This window comes from Colletotrichum aenigma (genome assembly GCF_013390185.1).
Source record: "Colletotrichum aenigma strain Cg56 chromosome Unknown KSG_Cg56_contig04, whole genome shotgun sequence".
Lineage (NCBI taxonomy): Eukaryota > Fungi > Ascomycota > Sordariomycetes > Glomerellales > Glomerellaceae > Colletotrichum > Colletotrichum aenigma.
In genome coordinates, this window is record NW_023500910.1 from 249,727 (window position 1) to 270,493 (window position 20,767).

A 20,767-nucleotide genomic window follows, 5' to 3' on the forward strand; every position below is an offset into this window, starting at 1 on the left:
GACTGACATTAAAGCCCCCTGAAGCTGGCTGTGAACCTGATCGTGCCGCTAAAGATTAGGGCTCCTAGACACATGTAAAGCATTGCTCTGTCACCTCCTCAAGACATTACCAGGCGGCAAGACAGTCGCTATTCTCCGGTAACATTATCAATCAAATTTCAATCGAGTGGAATTGCTTAAACAAATATTGGTATTATTCATGTCTCATAACCCAGTGGGTTCGTCTTCGCCGCCGTCTACACAGAGTCCGCATACTCCCAAATGTGCTTCTCGATCACGTCGAGCGACTTCATCTCCTCGTTCTCCTTTTTGATCTCCATCACCCTCTTCTTGTACTTGTCGTTCGCCAGCACATCCTCAACACCCTCGGCGACCTGCTGGGGCGTCGGCTTGCCAGTCTTGAGGTTGTGCGCCACACCAGTCCACTCGCCGCGCATTGAAATCTCGGGCTTGTCCTCGGTGTCGCCGCCAAGCACCATCGGCACGCCGTTGACGATGCCGTGCAAGAACCCACCGTACCCGGCGTTCAGCACCCATACGTCGGCATATTGCAGCAGTGCATCGTAAGAGAGGAAGTCGGCGACCCTCGTGTTGGCGGGGATCTGCAGTTCCTCCGGCAGCGAGGCACCCTTGACGCCGAGAATGGCGACGACGATGATATCGTCGCGGTGCGCCAGCCCCTGCATCGTGGGGATGATGAGGTCGGTATAGTTCGTTGCGATGGTACCTTGAGCCACGCCAACAATCTTCTTGTTGCCGGCTGTGATATCGCTCCACCACTCGGGGTACTTGTAGTTGGGGTCGATGGGCTTGGGAGGCAGGCAGCCGGCGAACTTGATCACCTCTGGGTGGTCTGAACGAGGGTATTCGAGGCTCGGTGAGCACATTTGGAGCGTGACGTCATAGCTTGTCTGCCATGTCTCGAAGAGCGAGGGAGAAAGTTCTTTGGTTGCTCCCAGGGACTTGAGCACTTTGGTGTACTCCTGAGCTGGTTGGCCAAAGGGACCAAAGGGGCTGAAGAACATGTCGTTGAGAAGCTTGTTTCGAGCGCGGCCAGAGTATGTCGAGTCGGGAGGGAGGCCAGGGCCGAACGGGGCAGTGTCCTGACTTGTCACAACGATTGGCACGATGTTGATGTCGACTACCGGTGGCCTCGTAGTGAAGCCCTTCGGAAGGGGTGCGCCGTACATCATGGGAGCAAGACCCATGAAGAAGGTCTCGTGGACGATGATGACCTGCTGAGACGGACGTCTCTCACGGATCTTCTCCAGCGTGTTCATGATGGTTCTGAACAGATCTGGAATAGGCCTGATGAAGACCTCTTTGAGATCAAAGATGAGGCGGGGGATGCCAACGGGAACCTTATTCCTGACTTCGTTGAACTCCTCGGTGATCATGGGTGGGATGGGAATGTGCTCGGCGCCCATCCGCTTGAGCTGAGGCTTGAATTCTTCGCCGGCAATGAAGGTGGCTTCGAAGCCCCTCTGGATCATCTCCGCGGCAATCTGGAGAAGAGGATAGGTGTGGCCAGTGGCAGGAGCCGCGGCGAAGAGGAGGTAGGGGCGCTTCTTGTTGCCATCACCGACACCGTCAATGGCTACGGCCTCGACGGCCTCGACGAGTGAGTCTCCGGATATCGTCATGGTGCTCGGCCTGTTTCTTCGATGGTGTAGATTCAAATTGCTCAATTGTAAAGACTGGAAGTGAGATCTTAATGCTGATGAGGGGTGAAAACCGGGGCTTCAAGATATCGTTCGAGGAGGGTTGCGACGGTGTATATAAGTGGTTGGACACATGAGTGACCTGTAGATGTGGAGCCTCAAAGCGACAACGCGAAGAACAAACGTCCCGCTACTCGACCAGATGTCATCCGCTAAGCCGGGGAGCCACACGCGTCAAAGACCGCATGGCTGTGTATGGTTGCGTTGTCGCTGAAGTCTGACGACAGATTTTAGTCTGGCGGATAGCTACAAGCTTGGTGAATGGGAGTTCCAAAAAAGGCACAAAGCAGACCAAAAGGTCCAATCGCTTGGGCTCTTTCTAAAGCTTGACAGCCCTCCAAAGCCCTGTGAGGTTGCCAGACAACTCACATTCTCGACCTCCCGTGATGCCATTCGTCGAAGCTCGGCCTCGGAGATCTAATCATGTGCGGGCGAGAGACGCAGTGGTAGGTTTGGATGTTCAAGGCCCTCTGCCAAATGTCGATGCCTCTGCGTTTGATGATGGCAATGGAGTGGGAAAACGGTCCGCAGGATCAGGGTCCTTGCAGCTTTAGCCTCAGCCATAAGCGCGATTCTGAGATGGGCGAATTGCTTTACTTAGTGCGGTTGCGAATCGGGCTAATAGTCTCAACCGCGTCAATGATGTAAGGCAGCAAGATTTCCTTAGCCTCACGGCATTCGCGTTCCGTCCAACGGATGATCTGCTTGGTTGCAACGTAGACAGCGAGAATCAGGGAAAAGATCGGCATTACCGATAAGTCGGACTGATACCGACGGGACGTTGAGGCAGCCTTGACCTCTTGGGACATGCCACCAAGAATTCTTCCTGAGGACCACCACATACGCATTGATGTGCTGATTTGCGGGCTGCGCCTAGACAAGCTTCGCATCAGAGACATCCCGCGCCCATCCTGTGGTCGCGCATTTGTCCATGTACGGCTAATCGTACAAGTGCAGAAATTCGCGAGAGCGCGTCGTGGCAGAACCTGTCGTGTGTACAGATCGATTGGCTCGCAGGGTAGAATCATCATGGCCGAAGACGTCTTCGCATGCATGTAAGCTGACACGGCCGGGTGGACATGCCTTGGCGAGTAGAAATGTGAGATGATATCCCTTCTAGACAATAATCTAGACATTGGGGACTTTCGTTCTGGAACACGGCGAAGGGACTCGCCGACTGTCCGAAGCACAAAAAGAGCCGCAGCTGACCGGGTTTGCCAGGTACCGCTCAGATCGCTAAGCGCAAGCACATGCTGCTGTCAGGTTGCCTGCCGAAGAAGAAAAATGTCTTTAGCCTGAAGCAGTCCGGATCATCGCCAGAGACCCATGTTGAAGCACCGAGCGGCAGCGGGGTCACGATGCGGGAGGACAGGGCTCTAAGTGACAGCAATTGCGCCGGGCCGCGCGCGGGCTTGTTGGCATTGGATGTCACCAAATCCCGCGCGGCACGGGACGATGCACTTTGAGACACAACGGACGATTCGATGTTGATGCTTATCAATCTGGAGTGCAGATGTCGTAGAACGTGCTTGGCAATGTCTTGTGCTGCTGCATGGAACCTTCATTCGCGTCTTTGCCGAGCCGCGAAGGCGCGCCGACCGTTTTTTCTTTCTCCGCCGCTGATCAATACAATTCCCCCAAACGCCTGATCGTTGAACAATCCCAAGCCGTCCCAAATGTCCGTTATGCCGATGCTGCAGTCGCCGTCCCCCGATCAACAAATGCGCGATGTTGATGACTCCATGTGTACCGTATCATTGCGATGCGACCCCTTTTCCTTTTCGGTCCCCTGAGCGTCCAAAAATCTCCCGCAAACTCCACGACTTCTTGTCGGAGCCATCGGATGACCCAGAGGAATAGAATGTAGAAAGCTTCGATAGTGATGAGGTGGATTTCGTCGCACCGTAGACTTCGGTCGGTCGTCCTGCACCGAGATACCCGTCAGCATCGTGTTTACATGTCGCACAGAGTCAGAGTTGAACCCACTGATGTTTCCAGCGCCACCGATTCCGTAGCCCCTGAACTGGCGATCCCTCACCGCAGTCTCCTTCACATCGTGCTCCTCCTCGGTGTCGCTGCTCGCGTCATCCAAGCTTCTCCTCCTCCTCACATTGGCGGGCGGCACAGTGCTCCCTGCCACGCCTGACTCGAATCTTGGGGTTGTGGGTGTCGTCCCGCCCGCGGCGACCGGGGATGGCAGCACCGACGCCGCGGGCCGCAGATTCACGGTGGAAACGCTGCGGACGACGGCCAATCGGCCCTGGACGCGGACTCGATGTTGCTGCCGCTTCTGCGCGGGTAGGAGCTGATTTGTCTCGGGATCCATCTCGGCCATGTCGTCCTGCGAGCGGCGGAACTGCTTCTGGAGGGAGATCATGGCGTCGTGGACTGGCTTGGACGGGCGGCTTTCGGGTAGGTGCAGGCAGCTCGATCGTATTTCGAATCACGCACGAATGGGCGGTCAGTTCTTGGGGTTACGGTCGCAATGGGGTTTCTCGCGGCCAAGAGAATGCAACGAAGGCCGAAAGTCGCACAAGAAAGCTGCAGACCGAGCTGGGGCCTGGGAAACCGAAAACAAATGAGCGGACGCGACAGATGACAAATGTCGTCGCAAGAAATGAAGGTCGTCAGGAGCTATTCCATCGATTCGCGAGGCCGAAACAGCGAAGAAGGAGAAGCAAACGACTGAACGTCACACTATCGATGCTAATCAGGGGCACCACATCAAGCTAAGATGCCGAGCCAGCGTCGCTGAGCTCAGCCATGGTCTATGGAGCAGACAGCCCGACTACTTTTCTGTATGCTTTCTTTCTGCCTGGAAATGGCACTCCAAGATAAGGAAGCGGCGCAATCAACCCCAAGCAGCCGGCTCTCAATGCGATTTCCTTTTGTCAAGCATTCCAGCAATCAAATCAGGCGCCCCGAGCCGTTGCTTGTGGCGGCCAAGTTCCCCTCATTAAACCTTGCATTGGGGCTGCCGGGGTGCCCTGAACATGGGTGGTTTTGGGGGTAACATCGCCATGGAACCAGCCCGGATTTGCGCCAGGGCCCGTCTTAGTTCGGTGGCTTTACCGGCTTGCTCGGATGAGGTCTTAATGTTTGAGGGCAAGAATTTCTTGTTCGCTTTCGAGGGTTTGTTGTCTGGGTTGGGAGGAGTTGAGGAAAAGGCATTCGATGTCAGCTCCGGTACCCCTGAATCCTTCATCTGAAGTTCCAACAACACCAACAAGCGGCGCAGCAAAGGTGCCTCCCACAGCAGACCAGCCACCGTTGGAACCCAAAATCCGCGCGTGGGATGGGATGGCAGGGTGACAGGGGGCGCACCATGTTGCTCGATTGGGCAGCCAGGTAAGCAGCCACTGTGAGCCATTGGCTCCTGAGCGTGTAGTTGGCCAGCTAGCGCCTCGCGCAACCAGGATGGCGGTGTTATCGTCGGGGCAATTGACTTTGCTGCCAGGAACCATCTGCTGAGAATCGACAAGTTGTCAGAGAACTTTTTGACTCTCTTTGACCGCCCGACAACATTGAAGCCGTCAAGTTCATTTCATAGAGAGGCTATAATGTAATGGAGAAACGCCACCCTCAATGAGCTGTATATCTTCATTTTCTGTACCAGAATATTCGGTTCATCGTCCTGACTGAAGCAGTAGAGAGCATAGCCAGGCCAGCGACTAAAGACCGCTGCTGGAACAGAGCAAGAACGAATTCAAGTTGCGTAGAATTCCCCGCATGACTTTTCACGCATGAAAATACAGCAGAAGTCCGCTTTCCCAATGAGGCTTTGTTCGTGGACTACTAGAAGACCGAGTGCCCACGCTGTGGCTTGAGCATCTCAAAGCCCCTTCCCATTCCAATCAGTCCATGCTCGATAATCAGAATCCGGCAAGCATGGCGGTCACAATCATCTTCCGGAAAGAAACAATGCATCAAAACTTGCATGCAATGCATCTAATCCCACGGTGCAGAGTTCATCACCGGCTGATCGTTTTCCTCATCAAATATGTCAAACCCCAAGTGGCAGCCAGGGTCTGGGAATCGCAGCGGACCCCGTTCAGAAAACAACTCGTTAACAAAATTGAAGAGATGTTTCGGAAGTAGTTGCAGTCCCAGATTCTGCGTCATCTGGGCTCTACTGACGGATTTTGGTACTATAGCAGTTCCTCTCTGGACAGCCCAAGAGAGACAGACCTGATGACTGGTCAGATGTTATACTTCTTTTTGTAGCAATGTCAACCTACCTGGGCTGGAGACATCCCGCATTGTTGGAGACTTCAATTACCTGTAGCACGTTAGGGCGACATGTCTTGCCGAGCAACTCTGGGGCTAGCCGTATGCCCGTCTTGCTTTGGTGAGAAATCAAGAAGGTCATGTTGTGGCAAGTAACCTTTCGCGGTAAGAAAGCCGAGAAACGTTGTGAACATACGGGTGAAGCTCATCCTGGATAGCCACTAGAGCAATTCTAGCAACTTCAAGTATTCGCTTTGTCTTGAGGATGTTGAAGTTGGAAAGCCCTTCTTGATCTCAGCTTTCGGTCCTCGACATATATTCACGAGCATGTACATGACTCACCGATAGATCGAGCTTCGCCCGAGTCCACCGGCTTTTCCACCTCTTGCCACGTTTCCGGAAACCGTCAAGAAAGTTCGTAGTCAATAACAGGCTGTGTTTAGTGTTAGAAACGAGCTACCGTAGTCATATGCAGATTGAAACACCAATTTTTCCATTGCCACTCGGGTGCCTTATAGTACTATTATTTTCGCCGGCTTTGTAGGCATGAGGAACTGTGATGTCTTAGCCATACACCATAACGACAAGGAGGCATTTTCATGACATACAATGCATGAGATATAGGTCAACTACATTGTTCCAAATCAATCCAATAATCGGGTTTTGCAGAAAGTAATCCTACCATAATCTAGTTGAAGGTCACGTAGAGAGGTTTCAAGAGCTCTCTCAACGTCGGCGGGCTCATGCCAGGTTTGGGCGCTGACGAGCTAATATGTTATAATCTTATCGTGGGACTGGGAAACCAGCATATTCAGCATATGTTGCTTACAGCTTAGACGTCACAAATATCTCTTCCCTCGGAATTCCACTTTCTTCGATAGCTTCTCCAATGTCTTTCTCGTTACCGTATGCGTTGGCCCCGTCAATGTGCCTATAACCAAGGCTCAGCGCCAGCTTCACGGCATCCTTGACCTTAGAGTTGCCCTGGGTTCCCTGGAAGGTTCCAAAGCCAACTTTTCGGCCATTATTCAAAGTGAAGGTCTGAGGAAAAGACATGGTGGCAACCGTTTGTCTGGAGCTTCAAGACCCTGAGCCTGGTCATTTGATGGTGTAAAGTGATTGAATCTCAGACGATTAGATGCGCGGGGTAATTCAAAGGTACTCAATAAGCCGCTAGTATGTGCGCTTAGTAAGTAGAGGCGGAGGAACTTAAAAGAGTAAAGAAACATCCCTGAGAATAGAAGCCAACGGGCCAACCCTTATGAAGCATTAACCGCCCTTTCGCAAATATCCCTGTGCTGGATTAATCCCGGTACATCATCAACAGACCAACCTGTGCCCACCAGATAAGAAACTGGTCGTCACCTCTCACCGCCAAAAGATCGGATGGTTTTGGATGTAACATATAAACAAGCCAGGAGAGAATGGACCATAGCTGGCTGAAAGGATAACGTCCCTCGAAACCAACATTCTGCCCGAGAAAGTTTGTTCTGTTGATCCACGGATCGTAACTGGTCAGCGAGTGCCTCGATTCGACACCGAGCATGGTCTGAGATTGCGATTCTAGCTTTGAACGATGTTGACAGCGTCACTTCTATGACACAACTTTCCCAATCAGAATGGGCAACCACATTCTGCCTGACCATTCGCCACAGAGACAAGAGCGAAGAGCAATATTTTGTCAAGGTCATCACTTCTAATTGAACTTTCAGCGATGGCAAATGCTGATGATTGAGCTCACAGGTTTCTTACGGAGCACAGGGAAAAGAGGCGCTTGAAGGCGAGTTTGCCGCCACCTCCGCCATACACTACCGCGCTCCGGACTTTTGTCCTAGACCGATTGCTTGCGGTACCTACGAACGTGACACCAATTCGCACTTCTACATTTGCGAATTCCACAACCTGAGTGGACGTCTTCTGCCCCTGGCAGCTTCTGCAAGGAGTTGGCTCAGTTGCATTCCCGCAGATCTCCTCGCGGCGATTTCGGGTTTCAATGTGTCACGTACAACGGTGACATCCCCCAGGACAACACTTGGTCGAATAATTGGGAAGAGTTCTTTTCGAAAAGCTTGCGTCATTTACTGAATGTGCGAGAGGATAGAGCCGGACCTAGTGCTGAGCTCGAACAACTTTTGCCTGAACTTTTTGGGCCTGTGATTCCGAGACTGTTGCGTCCGTTGGAGACCGCCGGCCGAACTTTGAAGCCTTTGCTGGTGCATGGATATTTGTGATACGGCAACGCCAGCATCGACGAGGACACTAGAAAGGGTATCGTATACGACCCGGCCAGTTTCTGGGCGCACTATGAATGTCAGTTTCATCAATCATATACTTACATCGGATATAATGCTAATGTCTACCAACTCGTAGACGAACTGGGGAATTGGCGGCCGAAGCGGAACAAATTCACACAAGAATACTTCGACGCATATCACTCTCTCATTGTCAAATCAGATCCCATTGAGGACTATGACGATGGCAATACCCTTTATGCCCTGTACATCGTCCACGCACTTCACCGCCGGCTTGTAACTGATCTTGGCGTCCAGAAGATTCAACTTACAAGCGGCTACACTTTTTCCTGGTGAAAGGACGTATCTGAGGGAGTGAGAACCCCATGATTTCGACCTCTTCGCATAGCTGACCGTCTATGGACAGGTCAATTGATGAAATTCGAAGACTTGTCGCTAAATTTTCCTCTGGGACCCCTTTGACCGTAAGATATCCATCTGACGTCGCCACATGCTGAGGTTTCCATTCATATTCACTTTGGGTCACGTGTGCGAAAAGACGGACGTGTCCTTGGGAACGCGACGGAGTGCGAGATCTATGAATGGACGGCCTCCGATTTCCCGGTGGATTCCCGGCGTTGGAGACAGCGGGGCCGGGCTCGGACGACTGTCGCCCGATGTCTTCTCGTACTAAAGCCGTGATGTCAGGTGCGGAGAAAGCCTGTCGCTGCATAGTTGAACTAAGACTCAGCAACCTTGATTCACTGTGGACATCATTCATTCTCTCAGATACACTCCAAGTATCCTCGAACCTACCGTTCATCAATTGTTCACCTCAAAATTGCGCGTTTTCCTAGCTATTCTCGGCACCATGTCAAGCACATCAGGGATGCAGAACCCCTCGTGGTTTCTCTACGGTCCAGGCTCGGCCAAGCTCGAAGACCGCCCGGTACCAGAAATGAAAAATGACCACGATGTGATTGTGAAAATCAAATATGTGGGCGTCTGCGGCAGCGATGTAATTTCCCCTTCCCTTCCTACCCGCCCTGAAGACTCACATTCTCAGGTCCACTTCTGGCAAGAAGGCGGCTTCATGCGCAAAGTCAGCACCTCAAACCCTCTTGTAATGGGCCACGAAGCATCGGGAACAATCTCCTCAGCCGGGCCCGGCGTCACTTCCGTCAAAGTAGGCGACAAAGTCGCCATCGAACCAGGCTTCCCCTGCCGCCGTTGCAAGAACTGCAAGGACGGCGTGTACAATCTCTGTCCGCAGATGGCCTTCGCCGCAGACCCGCCGGACAATCACGGCGCGCTGACGAAGTACTTTGCTGTGCCGGAGGACTTTGTATACAAGGTCCCCGAGGAGGTGAGCCTGCAGGAGGCGGTGCTGGTCGAGCCGACTGCCGTGGCTGTTCACTCTGCTCGTCTAGCGGAGATCAGGTATGGGCAGGATGTCGTTGTGGCCGGGTCCGGAACGATTGGACTGCTTTCCGCCGCGGTGGCGAAGGCATTTGGGGCGAAGAGGGTTGTGCTTGTGGATATCCTCGAGAGGAAGCTCGAGTTTGCGAGGTCGTTTGTGGAGTGCGAAACGTTCCTCGCGGATATCAAGACGGATAGCGAGGAGACTGCCTCGCAGCTCTTGAAGAAGTTCGACATGAATGAGGGAGTGGATGCTGTAATCGAGGCTTCTGGAGCGCAGTCTTCGATCCAGACGGGCATCTACTTGCTGAAGCGCGGAGGCAGTTATGTTCAGGCGGGACTGGGGAAGGCCAGGCCCGAGGTTCCTATGCTCGCGTTGTCTGAGAAGGAGCTCAAAGTCAGAGGATGCTTTCGCTATGGCTCTGGAGACTACGAGACGGCCCTTGCTCTCATTGCACAAGGGGGAATCAACACCAAGGCGTTACTCTCGAGCATTACTCCTTTCGAGAACGCTACCGCTGCTTGGGATAAGACGGCAAATGGCGAGGGCATCAAGAATCTCATCGAGGGGGTGAAGGATTAGACCTGGCATTAGTAGGACAAGCAAACTGTGCATCACCATTTTCATACTGGAATTATGGGCTTCAACTCCCTCGGGTGGATGCTGAGCCCACTCGGGTCAACGCCGCCGAAGCCAACCCCTCACCATCATTGCCCGCCAACCTGCATGAAGCCAGTCGGGGCCCTCCACACAGAGCAACCAATCCCACTTTACACGATTGTGAAAGATCCAGATTGTTGAGGAGGGGCAGTTTGCCTCGCCATGAAATAGAGCACTGCCATGCATGATTGGTCATACCAACTCAGACATGCATATCTGATCGTCACAATCATCCCCATGTGCGACGACATCGGCCAACCAGCATGGCCCGCAGCCTTTGTGATGTCAAGCCTCAAGTCTAGAAAAAGCAACAACAGGCACTGTGGACATCCAGCTGAGATCAGCCCCTCAGTTGACTCGGCCCTCACTAGGAACACCAGCAACTCCGATGTCGTACGAAGCTGGTTTAAAGTCTGGACCCTGGCGCCGGCCGCAGCTCCCCGCTTCTGACCCCAACTTCTCCAAACCTCACTCCAACACCACAATTACCTGGAGATCTACATCAAGTTGTATGCCGAAATGACCAAGATACAGCACTCGATCAAGCTTCCCACGTTCCGGGAGCCCTTCTCCAAGACGCCCGAATACGCGCGAGAGGTGATCGCAGGCTGGGTAGACAAGTTCAATCAGCTGCTGACCAATGGCGACCTCGCCGAATTGCCCTCTCTTTTCCGCAGCGATGCCTGGATTCGTGACTTTCTCAGCCTCTCCTGGGACTTCCGCACCATCCAGGGCCTTCACAGGATAAGCGGTTACTTCCAGGAGAACCTCCGACAGACAGGTCTACGGAACATTGAGCCCCGCGAGACGGGTGCCTTTGCCCCGGCCTTCAGAACCGTCGCCCCGGGGGTTCACTGGGTGGACAGCATGTTTGATTTTGAGAACGATGTCGGTCGTGGGAAGGGAGTCGTGCGACTGGTCGAAGAGGAGGATAATGTGTGGAAAGCGTACATGATCAACTTCACCCTTCAAGAGCTGAAGAACGTCGAGGAGAAAGCCGGGATCAATAGGCCGACGGGGAAGGTTGACCCCAAGGGTGGGAATTGGAAGGAGAGGCGGGATAGGGAGAGGGAGTTCCTTGATGAAGACCCTGCTGTACTGGTCGTTGGTGCCGGTGAGTGGACGTTGAAGCCAACAGTGAGTTGGGGCCATCGCTGATGTCGACTTGTATAGGCCATGCTGGAATCAACATTGGCGTCCGACTCCGACATCTTGGAGTCTCAGCCCTTATGATCGACCGCAATGAGCGTGTAGGCGACAGTTGGCGCAAACGATATAGGGTAAGCCAGATAATCTCCGAGATCAACTCCGCCGGCATCTGACACCTATCAGACGCTCATGACCCACGATCCGATCCAATACTGTCACCTTCCCTTCATCCCCTTCCCATCTAACTGGCCCATGTTCATGCCTAAAGACAAGCTAGCCGACTGGCTCGAGTCCTATGCAACAATGATGGAACTCAACGTCTGGACCTCTACCGAAATCGCGGAGTCATCCTACGACGACCAGTCTAAGACCTGGACGATCACCCTCCGCCGCGGCGACGGGAGCACCCGCACCTTGCACCCGCGCCACATCGTCCTCGCCACAGGCCAGGCCGGCGATCCCATCACGCCGACGTTCCCGAACCAGTCCGCGTTCAAGGGCACGGTATATCACGGAAGCCAGCACCAGGACGCCTCCACTGTCTCCGACCTCTCTTCGAAGAAAGTCCTCGTCGTCGGTTCTGGCAATTCGAGTCACGATATCTGCCAAAACTTCTACGAGAACGGCGCTGGAAGTGTGACAATGGTACAGCGCGGCGGGTCGTACGTCATCACCGCCAACAAGGGCATCTTCGTCATGCACAAGGGCATGTATGAGGAGGGCGGGCCCCCAACGGAAGATGCGGACATCGTCGCCCAGAGCATACCGACACCGGTGGGCTTCGCGCTAAGTGTTCACGGGACCAAGGCTATCGCGGACGTGGATCGTGAGATTTTGGATGGGTTGACCAAGGCTGGCTTCAAGCTCGACTTCGGGCCTAATGGTAGCGGGATCTACCGCAAGTACATTGAGCGGGGCGGAGGGTACTACATCAACGTGGGATGTAGTGAGCTCATCGTTGACGGTAAAGTCAAAGTCCACCAAAGCCCCAAGGGTATCGAGAAGTTCACGCCAAACGGACTGGCTCTGGCGGATGGGACGACTCTGGATGCCGACATTGTTGTTCTTGCGACTGGATACGACGGCATGAAGTCTACTGCGCGCAAGGTATTCGGGGAAAAGGTAGCCGGTCGCCTCAAGGAGTGCTGGGACCTGGACGAGCAGGGAGAGATCAACTCGGTGAGTCTTCACCATGCCTCAAGGTTGGCATGATACTAAGGTAGACAGATCTGGCGAAGCAGTGGCCATCCTGGATTCTGGTATATGGGTGGCAATCTTGCGTTGTGCCGTTCGTACTCCCGCTTGTTGGCGCTGCAGATCAAGGCTCTGGAGGAAGGTTTGTATTTCCAGACATGAGAGACGCCACGGACGGCTTGAATGAAGATGGCGGGAAACCTTCTGGCAGTTGTAACGAGGATATTGGTCGGTTAGACTCAAGAGCCATCAATATTATGACATAATACTTGCTACAAGTGACTAGGCTTCGCCCACTTCCAAGGGAATCATCGATCCTGATCTTCTGACTTGCCAGGTACTTCATAAAGCTGCCGCACGATATTATGTAGGCGCATCGCCTTCCTGCGAGCCGAACAGTTATGAGACTCGCTCCGTGCCTAGCTTGGAATTCCTTCCATAATCAAAGGTTTCCGGCAAACCCTCCGTGAGCAGCAAATCGCTGCTGGTAATCGCGGAGGTGGGCCCAATTCCGCATTTCCTCTTCTTCATCCTGCGGCGTCATGTTCTCCCCAGCCATATTACTGCCACTGGGGCCTGTCCCTTCCAGCTTTAGAAGGACATCAATCAATCGCATAAGCGCCTCCTCAGAATTCATGGCAACTGGGCCCTTCCTCTCGGGTGCATCGTTCAGCAGTGTCGAGGCGACCTGCCGGATTTTGTTGATAAGAGAGCCGCCATTGGGCTCGAGGTTGCGCTGTGAAATTGAGCCAAGGACGTGCAGGAGGTTCTGCACAATCAGCTCACGCTCAGCTGTCATAAGTTCAAAGACTGCGGAGTCCTCTGCTTCTTTTGCAGCCTTCTCTTCAGCAGATTCACTATTTTGCGTCTCTTTGTTTGGGTCAGCTAGATGGACGTCGCGTAGGTTGAAGTACAGCTCCACATAGAATGACCGCGTTGCCAGTTGAGAAATGTAGATGTTAGCCTTCTGAATCTCGTACTGGAGCTGACGGCGACGCTGCGGCTGGTTCTTAATCACATTCCGGACGTCATTTGGAGGCTGGCTGTTTGGATATGCGGGAGGCACGTATTGAAGGTCGGCATCATCGAGAGCACCAAAGCCACTAGATTGGTCGTGCGATGCGCTGAGCTGGAGCTCCGTGGGCAGCCGGTCGATGATTTCCTTGGCAGCCACTAGGGCATCTCGCAGAATGGGCCTCTGATCAGACCATGGAAGCGTGTTCATTCCGTAAACAAGCTCCACGCTCACGATGGCGTTCATGGTCGTATAGATCTCAATGGCAAAGCGATAACCCGTGAGCAGGGTGACAGTGTCTTCTGAGGGGAAAACAATCTCATTCGCCATGATGTATAGGTCATCGACATTCTCGGGTAGAGCTGGGTACGGCAAGCCAGGCGTCGACGGAGCTATGACGAGGTCGGCATGAGATGCTCCAAGCTGCGAGAAGGATCTGGGGTAGTCAGTATTGGAATCTTGGGTTGCAATAGACGGCTTCTATCTCACCTCACACCCAGTAAGAGACACCAGAAGATGCGCTTTCCGATCTGATCCTTGATGTGGTGGAATGGGAGCGGATCAGGAGAGCAATTGTCGTTGCCAAACGTAGGAAGCTCGCCGGGGTGCTTTGGGCGGTGGAAGCCAAGCTCTCGAATCAGGGCCAGGCACTCCGAAGTGAAGTAGCGGAAGCGGTTGACCTCGAAGGTGTACCCCGCAGCCAAGCCCAGGAAGTAGCTGGTGGCTGCATCATCCAACGTCTTTGGCTGCTTCACGGCCCATCGTGCGCCTCTGGTATCCAGCGCAATGTCGCGACACTTTTCAATCATGACAATTGCTCGGGGGAACAGGTGCGTGCTGTGTTGGGTCTTGAGGTGCTGTCTAGCGCTTCGAGGGAACGAGGCCACGAGAGCTCCAATCATGGAAGCCAGCAGGCCAAGGAACTCTGGGTTTGTCCGGTCTTCTCGATTCGCAAAGGAGTGTCGGAATGTCGGTTCGTGCGGAAACGGCGCGAGGGGGTGGATGTAGGTGAAGAAGTCGTCGACCAACAGCTCGAGTATAGGCATCGGGGCAATGGCTTCGGCGTCGAGACGAGCGGGTCCCTCTGCTATCGAGACCAGAGCTTGCGCAGCATTATGCGGAGACGGTGTCGGGTTCGCGGGGCCGTATGCAGGAACGGTGTTGCCGGGCTCGAGACGCTGCCTTCGAGCAGCTCGAGCGGCTTCGGCGTGCTTGTTTGGGGGCCCACGCCTCTTCAGCTCGCGATTGAAAGTGCAGTCGACGTTCAACTCCCGGCATGGCCTACACGGTGGGCCCGCCTCGTCGCACTTGACCTTGCGCTGGGAGCACATGTCACATGCTCGTCGTAGGCGCGTCAACTTCGGGTTGACTGTGGGATCGCGGGGTAGAGCAGGCATCGAGCCGGGCAAGGGTGGCATCGGGGCGAAGCCAGGGAAACCCGGAACAGCGCCTTGAGGGACGGTACCGAGGGAGGCATCGGCTGCGATAGGGGAGGGAGAAGGCCCTGGAGCGGTGGTTGTGACGGTCTGGGGCGTCTGTTGAAGCTGGGGAGGGTGTGTCTGAGACGGCGTCTGAGGTTGCTGCTGTTGCTGTTGCTGCTGCACCTGTTGATGGTGATCTGAGCCCGAGGTCATGGACAGCTGCTGGTCGACGGCTTGCTGGTCCTGCTGCTCGCCGTCGGCAACAGCGACAGCAGAACTCAGGTGTTGCTGGACATTTTGAAGAGCAGCGGCAGCAGCAGCGTCGGAAGCTGCTTGAAGGACCTGAAGGCCATTGCTTGCGTAGGCATGAGCCGTGGCCTGAGCCTGGGCTTGAGCCTGTTGAGCTGCAGTCGGGGATGCGGGGGCTTCGAGTTGCGACGGCGAGGGCGGTGACTGTGGCTGGTCGTTTGTCGAGGACATGACGACGAGGACGAGAGACCCGCGATGGCCCCCTTGGATCTTATCGGACTGGTCTGCGTGCGTGGGTGATGGATGGGTGATTGTCGGAGAAGCTCCGGCTCGGGAGGGCGGGTTTGCTGTCTGCAGAGGTCCATTCACTGTGGGCGGGCAAGGCGAGAGGGGATGCAACGAGTCGACGCGAGGGCAGAGGCGGTGAGGGGTCCGTCATGACTAATCATGGGGGTGATTCTGCCGACCTCTTTCGGTCTAGCCTCGGTGGAGCCCTATCAGCGGCTCCACTCTGGTTCTGACACCCGGATGGGCAGCACAGTGAGGGAAGGAACCCTGAAGCAGTTCTGCTGGAGGCATACGTAGGTGTGGATATATAAAGTCAAAGTTGCTTGTTCTTCTATATATCTAGTAGAGTAGTTACTTATAGTGACCTATTACTACTATATAAAGCTTACTTTATAGTAGTATCCCCCTTTAGTATATAAGTCTTATCTTTAAGATTTAAAATTCTATAAAAAACTAAAAGTAAATAATATACTATAAGTAACTATAATATTATTTATTAATCTCTTTTAGTTATAATTTCTATAAGAATAAATGTAAATAGTAATATTATAAATAATTATAATATCTTCTATTAATACTTTTTAGCTATATGTTATCTTCATATTTTTTATCTTTAAACTTTTTATTTTATTAATATTACTATAATTAAAGTTTACTATAATCTATGATACTTTCTATTATATATTAAATTATCTCTTTATAATTTTATATAGTAAGTATCTCTTTTTATATAGTATTATTATTAATCTATATATAGATATTTAAAAAGGTTAAAATAAATTTATAAGTAGCTATTAGAGTAGTAACCTTTTTATTATTATATTTAACCTTTTTTAGAATAATTTCTACTATAGTAGCTAATTTTTATAGTTTTATGTTATGAGTTAATATTAGATTTTTATTAAGATATTTAGAGAGTTCAAAGATTACTTAGATTTTCAGTTATTTATTTCTATTTTATTATCAAAGATACTTATTATAATAAGTAGCTATAGTAATAAAAAGAATTTATTAAATAGAGTTATTTTTAGCTTTAAAGCTATTTTTAATTTTATAATAAATTCTATAAGATAAAATATTACTACTATCTATAACGTGGTTCATCAGTCAGCCAGCTGGACCAGTCAGCCGGACGTTTTTTTCCCACGTACACAACAACATCTAGTATTTCTCAACCACAACGCATTAAATCAACTATTAGTTATCGCTATCAGAATCTCCTGAGGGTTCAACATCTTTAGAACAGGTTTGCGCGTTATGCCCAGTCTCACCACACATACTACAGCATCTCTAAGCTGGCTGGGCTCTCTTTGATGGACCCCCCTCGTCGTCCTCTTAAGGTGTTGGACGTTTCTCTTTTTGTTTCCCTTTAAGCAAAACCTAAGATTCCTCTATACTAAGTGCCCCTCTAAGCTGAACCTGCGTTCTTTTAGCCCTCTAGCGCTTAATAAGTGCTATATTTATATCCTTAAGGGTATAAAGCTGATTAGTCAAAATAGTGATTAAGTATGCTATTACTTATACACCTTTTAATAATTACTTAACTATAGTAATAATTAGTGTTAGTAAGCTTTTTTAATAAGTAGAGATATAACTTTTAATAAAGTTAGACTATAAGATAGTTTATTATAAGTTAGAAGGTGTTTATAACTACTAAAGTAGAGGTGTTAAAGGGTTAGCTATAGGAGGTGTAAGTGTCTATAAATATATATTAAGCTTTTTGATAATATAGTTTAGGTCCTATAGTGAAATTCTAGCGCCTTAGAAAGCAGACCTAATGTTTTCCTTATTAAAAACCTTATTATAGGCCTAGTAGAAGGCAATAAAGAACTTAGACTTAGTGATATGATTTATAGAGGCTTTGATAAATTAGTTGATTTTATCATTATATATGCGTTTTCAAGGCGAATAAAGGGTAGTATCTAATAGCTATAGTAGATATAATAAATATATAGGTATACTGATAGTTATAATATTATTTTGCTTATAGTAATTATTAAATTCAGTTGATAAATAGCTTTTATAGCTGTTAATAATAAGCATCTAGTAGACACCTTTTGTTTAGTTCTTAATATGTTTATTAAAGTGTTTAATTTATTTAAGACCTATCTAATTATCTATCTATCTATTAGTAGTAGGTTTAATCACTTAGTTACCTAGAAAACCTGATTCTATAGTCTAACTAGCAAGGTGATATACGCTTTTAATAATCATAAATAGAGGGATATATTACCTACCTAAATTAATATATTTAATAACTATAGCTTATTTATAGTTGTTAGGCTGGACAGACTTTGCTTTGCTGCGTTAATTAGCATATATAACTACTATTAATATAGTGATTATACCTATTATGAAGCTAGTTTTATTAAAATTATATAAGTCCCCCTCCTAGATGCTATACTTAGCTATTATATTGCATAATAGTGTAAACCACTTTGATATAACCTTAGGATCTTCTTAAAGAGCTTTTTGATAATTATATAAGCAATTAAACTTAGTTTTTAGAGCAGGCTGTGAGTCTATAAACCGCCTAGCCTATCGCTTGCTAACAGGCTTACCATTACACGCTCTCAGCAGGAGATTAGCTATATCTTCCACACTACTGAGGCAGAAAGGAAATCTTCTAGAATCCTGTTTAATAATATATTAGAGAAGTGTTTTCTCTTTAATCAGATTAAGTTTATATCGTTAGGGTTAAGCTTGTTCGCGTCGCGGTCGGTTATTCATTCTATCAGCTAAGGTGCTCTTTAGGATACTATAGGTCTTTGCAGCACGCAAAATACTTAAGTTATTACCTGCAGCGCGTGTCGATCAGATCGCTTTAATCGCAAGAACAACTTTAACTTCTTGGCTGTAGATTGGCATTATGGTTGTTGAGATTTTATGCGTTAAAGGTTTAAGTGATTCAGACGTAAGAGTGTTTAGAAAAAAACGTCCAGCTGACTGGTCTGGCCGGCTGACTGATGAACCACGTTATCTTAAAAGATATCTATAAACTTATTAAATAAGAGTATAAAGTAATTAGTTTATCTATCTTTATTATAATCTATAATTCTATTTATATATTTCCTAGTTCTAATATTATTAAAAGCTTTTATTAATATAAATTTAAATGCTTTATTATTAAGAATATCTTCTAATATATTCTTATTAGCTAATATAGCTAACTTAGCTTTATTTTCTACTACTTATTAAATACAAACTTTATTATTAATAGAATTTAAAATGCCTACGTTTACTTTTATAAAGATAAATAATAACTTATGTATATTATGAATAGCTATTATATATACTATATCTATAATAGTAATTATAATATAGCTACAGAATTTATTATATAGCATAAGCTTAAAGAGTAAATCCTCTTATACATTATAAATATAATAAATAATAAAAAGAAGTTATAACAATCTTAAAAATATAGTAATTATAATAGCTAATTATATTATTATTCTAATTAGAGGTCTTATTTATAACTTATAATAAATAAATATAGTCATTTTATATAAACTAATATAAGCTATAATTTTAAATAATTAAATATTAAACTTTCTAGAAACTATAATATTATTACTGATAAATCTTTTAGCTTATAGTCTAAAACCTAATAACACTTTATAACTTAAATATGTATCTATATTTGCTATTTATTATTTACACTACAAAAATAGAAAAGAAAAATAATATATTTAGATATTTAATAATAGTTTATACTAATCTTATACATAATAAATAGTTATAACTAAAGTTTAGTCTATAAACATAAATAAGTCTTTTATAGCTATATTTTATCTACTAAAATATAGCTATAACTAATATTTCTATATATTTCTTCCTCTATTTAATTTTTAAATAATATAATTAAACTTAAATATATATATATATATATATATGTATATGTATATATTTTCGCTCTAAATCCTATTCCTACATTTAGTAATATATCTATTATTAATATATTAATAAGTATTCTTATATTAGTTTTATCTATATTATTTAGTATAGTTATTTATTTCTCTGTTAGCTTTATAATATTCTTAATTAGTAGTTTTTTAATTAGATTAATAGTTCAGAGTTAATAAGTTCTAAAACTATAAGTATTATATCCTCTAGTATTAATATCTTAAATACTTTATAATAAGTACATTTTATATTAGCTTCTATAGTAAGCTATTAGAAGAGAACTTTATATAACTAGTTTAAATAATTAAATAGCTTATTATTTAATAGGAACTCCTTTTAGTAAGTCTAGTATCTATATAAGTTTAGAGTTATAATACTAAAATAAACAGTATTACTAAATTTATCTATAAGTATTAATAAATAGTTAGCTATAGTTTTAAGCTTAATATCGCTTAAGTTAAAGCTTATTTTTATAGGTTTAGTAAATAGCTATTTTACTCTAATAAGATCTATCTATATATTTAGTTTATAAAGAAATATTAGGGAAGCCTCTTTTTTACATCTTTATTAGCTATATAAATAGTAATATACTTAAGTTACTAAGCTAGATTATAATTACTTTATTATTAAGTGTTCTAAAGGTTAGCTAGTTAACTTTATAAGTTCATAGCTAGAATAGCTTTTTATTAAAAGCTATAGCTAATATGTTATTAATTTAATTTTTTAGTAACTATTACTAATTACTAAATATCTACTATTTATCTACTATAGGAAGGTTATAAAGCATTATAAGCTAGAGATATCTATACTATTAATAAAGTTAGCTTCTATAGCTTTAATTTTAATGACTTTAATACTAACTATATAAGGGGTCATAGTTTTATAGTTAAGCTAAGCATTTAGAAAAATTATTATTTTAATAGATATTAAACTCTATTTATTAGTTTAAATAGAAAGCTAAAATTCTATTATATAGTTAGAATATATAAATACAGGACACTTAAGCTACTATTACTAGCGCTAATAGTAGCTATTACTATTACTATAAATAGTAATTTATAGCTATCTAAATAAGAACACTCTCTTCATTATTAATTTTGTTAAAGAATTATACTAAAATAGTTATATTTATAAGCTTATCTAACTAAGCTTAGATTTCTCTATTAAATACCTTAAAGACTATTTTTAATTAAATATATAAATCCTTAACTTTAGTATTATAAATATTATAAATTGTAATTTATATAAATAGCTAAATAGTATATCCTTAGGTAAAATATTAAATA

General features: G+C 47.0%; 7 protein-coding genes across 7 annotated transcripts; 3 read left to right on the forward strand and 4 right to left on the reverse strand.

Moving 5' to 3' along the window:
- Nucleotides 1-236: 236 nt before the first annotated feature.
- ugtB1-1 (UDP-glucosyltransferase B1) lies at nt 237-1,643 on the reverse strand (the record flags this gene model as incomplete). Its single annotated transcript, XM_037321165.1, has 1 exon — nt 237-1,643. One exon carries the CDS (start codon nt 1,641-1,643, stop codon nt 237-239), a length of 1,407 nt encoding a protein of 468 aa, XP_037180315.1.
- Nucleotides 1,644-2,528: 885 nt separating this feature from the next.
- On the forward strand, nt 2,529-2,780 carry CGCA056_v005915 (uncharacterized protein; the record flags this gene model as incomplete). The annotated part of the gene is made up of 1 exon (XM_037321166.1): nt 2,529-2,780. The coding sequence occupies one exon, from the start codon at nt 2,529-2,531 to the stop codon at nt 2,778-2,780; it is 252 nt and encodes an 83-aa protein (XP_037180316.1).
- Nucleotides 2,781-3,475: 695 nt separating this feature from the next.
- CGCA056_v005916 (uncharacterized protein) lies at nt 3,476-4,098 on the reverse strand (the record flags this gene model as incomplete). Its single annotated transcript, XM_037321167.1, has 2 exons — nt 3,476-3,645; nt 3,708-4,098. The coding sequence occupies 2 exons, from the start codon at nt 4,096-4,098 to the stop codon at nt 3,476-3,478; spliced, it is 561 nt and encodes a 186-aa protein (XP_037180313.1).
- Nucleotides 4,099-6,723: 2,625 nt separating this feature from the next.
- Nucleotides 6,724-7,004, reverse strand: CGCA056_v005917 (putative oxidoreductase; the record flags this gene model as incomplete). The annotated part of the gene is made up of 2 exons (XM_037321168.1): nt 6,724-6,730; nt 6,778-7,004. 2 exons carry the CDS (start codon nt 7,002-7,004, stop codon nt 6,724-6,726), a joined length of 234 nt encoding a protein of 77 aa, XP_037180314.1.
- Nucleotides 7,005-9,050: 2,046 nt separating this feature from the next.
- xdhA-5 (putative D-xylulose reductase A) lies at nt 9,051-10,181 on the forward strand (the record flags this gene model as incomplete). Its single annotated transcript, XM_037321169.1, has 2 exons — nt 9,051-9,197; nt 9,246-10,181. The coding sequence occupies 2 exons, from the start codon at nt 9,051-9,053 to the stop codon at nt 10,179-10,181; spliced, it is 1,083 nt and encodes a 360-aa protein (XP_037180317.1).
- A 597-nt stretch (nt 10,182-10,778) lies between these two features.
- Nucleotides 10,779-12,764, forward strand: YUC8 (putative indole-3-pyruvate monooxygenase YUCCA8; the record flags this gene model as incomplete). The annotated part of the gene is made up of 4 exons (XM_037321170.1): nt 10,779-11,373; nt 11,433-11,539; nt 11,592-12,587; nt 12,636-12,764. The coding sequence occupies 4 exons, from the start codon at nt 10,779-10,781 to the stop codon at nt 12,762-12,764; spliced, it is 1,827 nt and encodes a 608-aa protein (XP_037179557.1).
- Nucleotides 12,765-13,044: 280 nt separating this feature from the next.
- TBS1 (putative transcriptional regulatory protein TBS1) lies at nt 13,045-15,518 on the reverse strand (the record flags this gene model as incomplete). The annotated part of the gene is made up of 2 exons (XM_037321171.1): nt 13,045-14,053; nt 14,107-15,518. The coding sequence occupies 2 exons, from the start codon at nt 15,516-15,518 to the stop codon at nt 13,045-13,047; spliced, it is 2,421 nt and encodes an 806-aa protein (XP_037179963.1).
- Between the last annotated feature and the right edge of the window lie 5,249 nt (nt 15,519-20,767).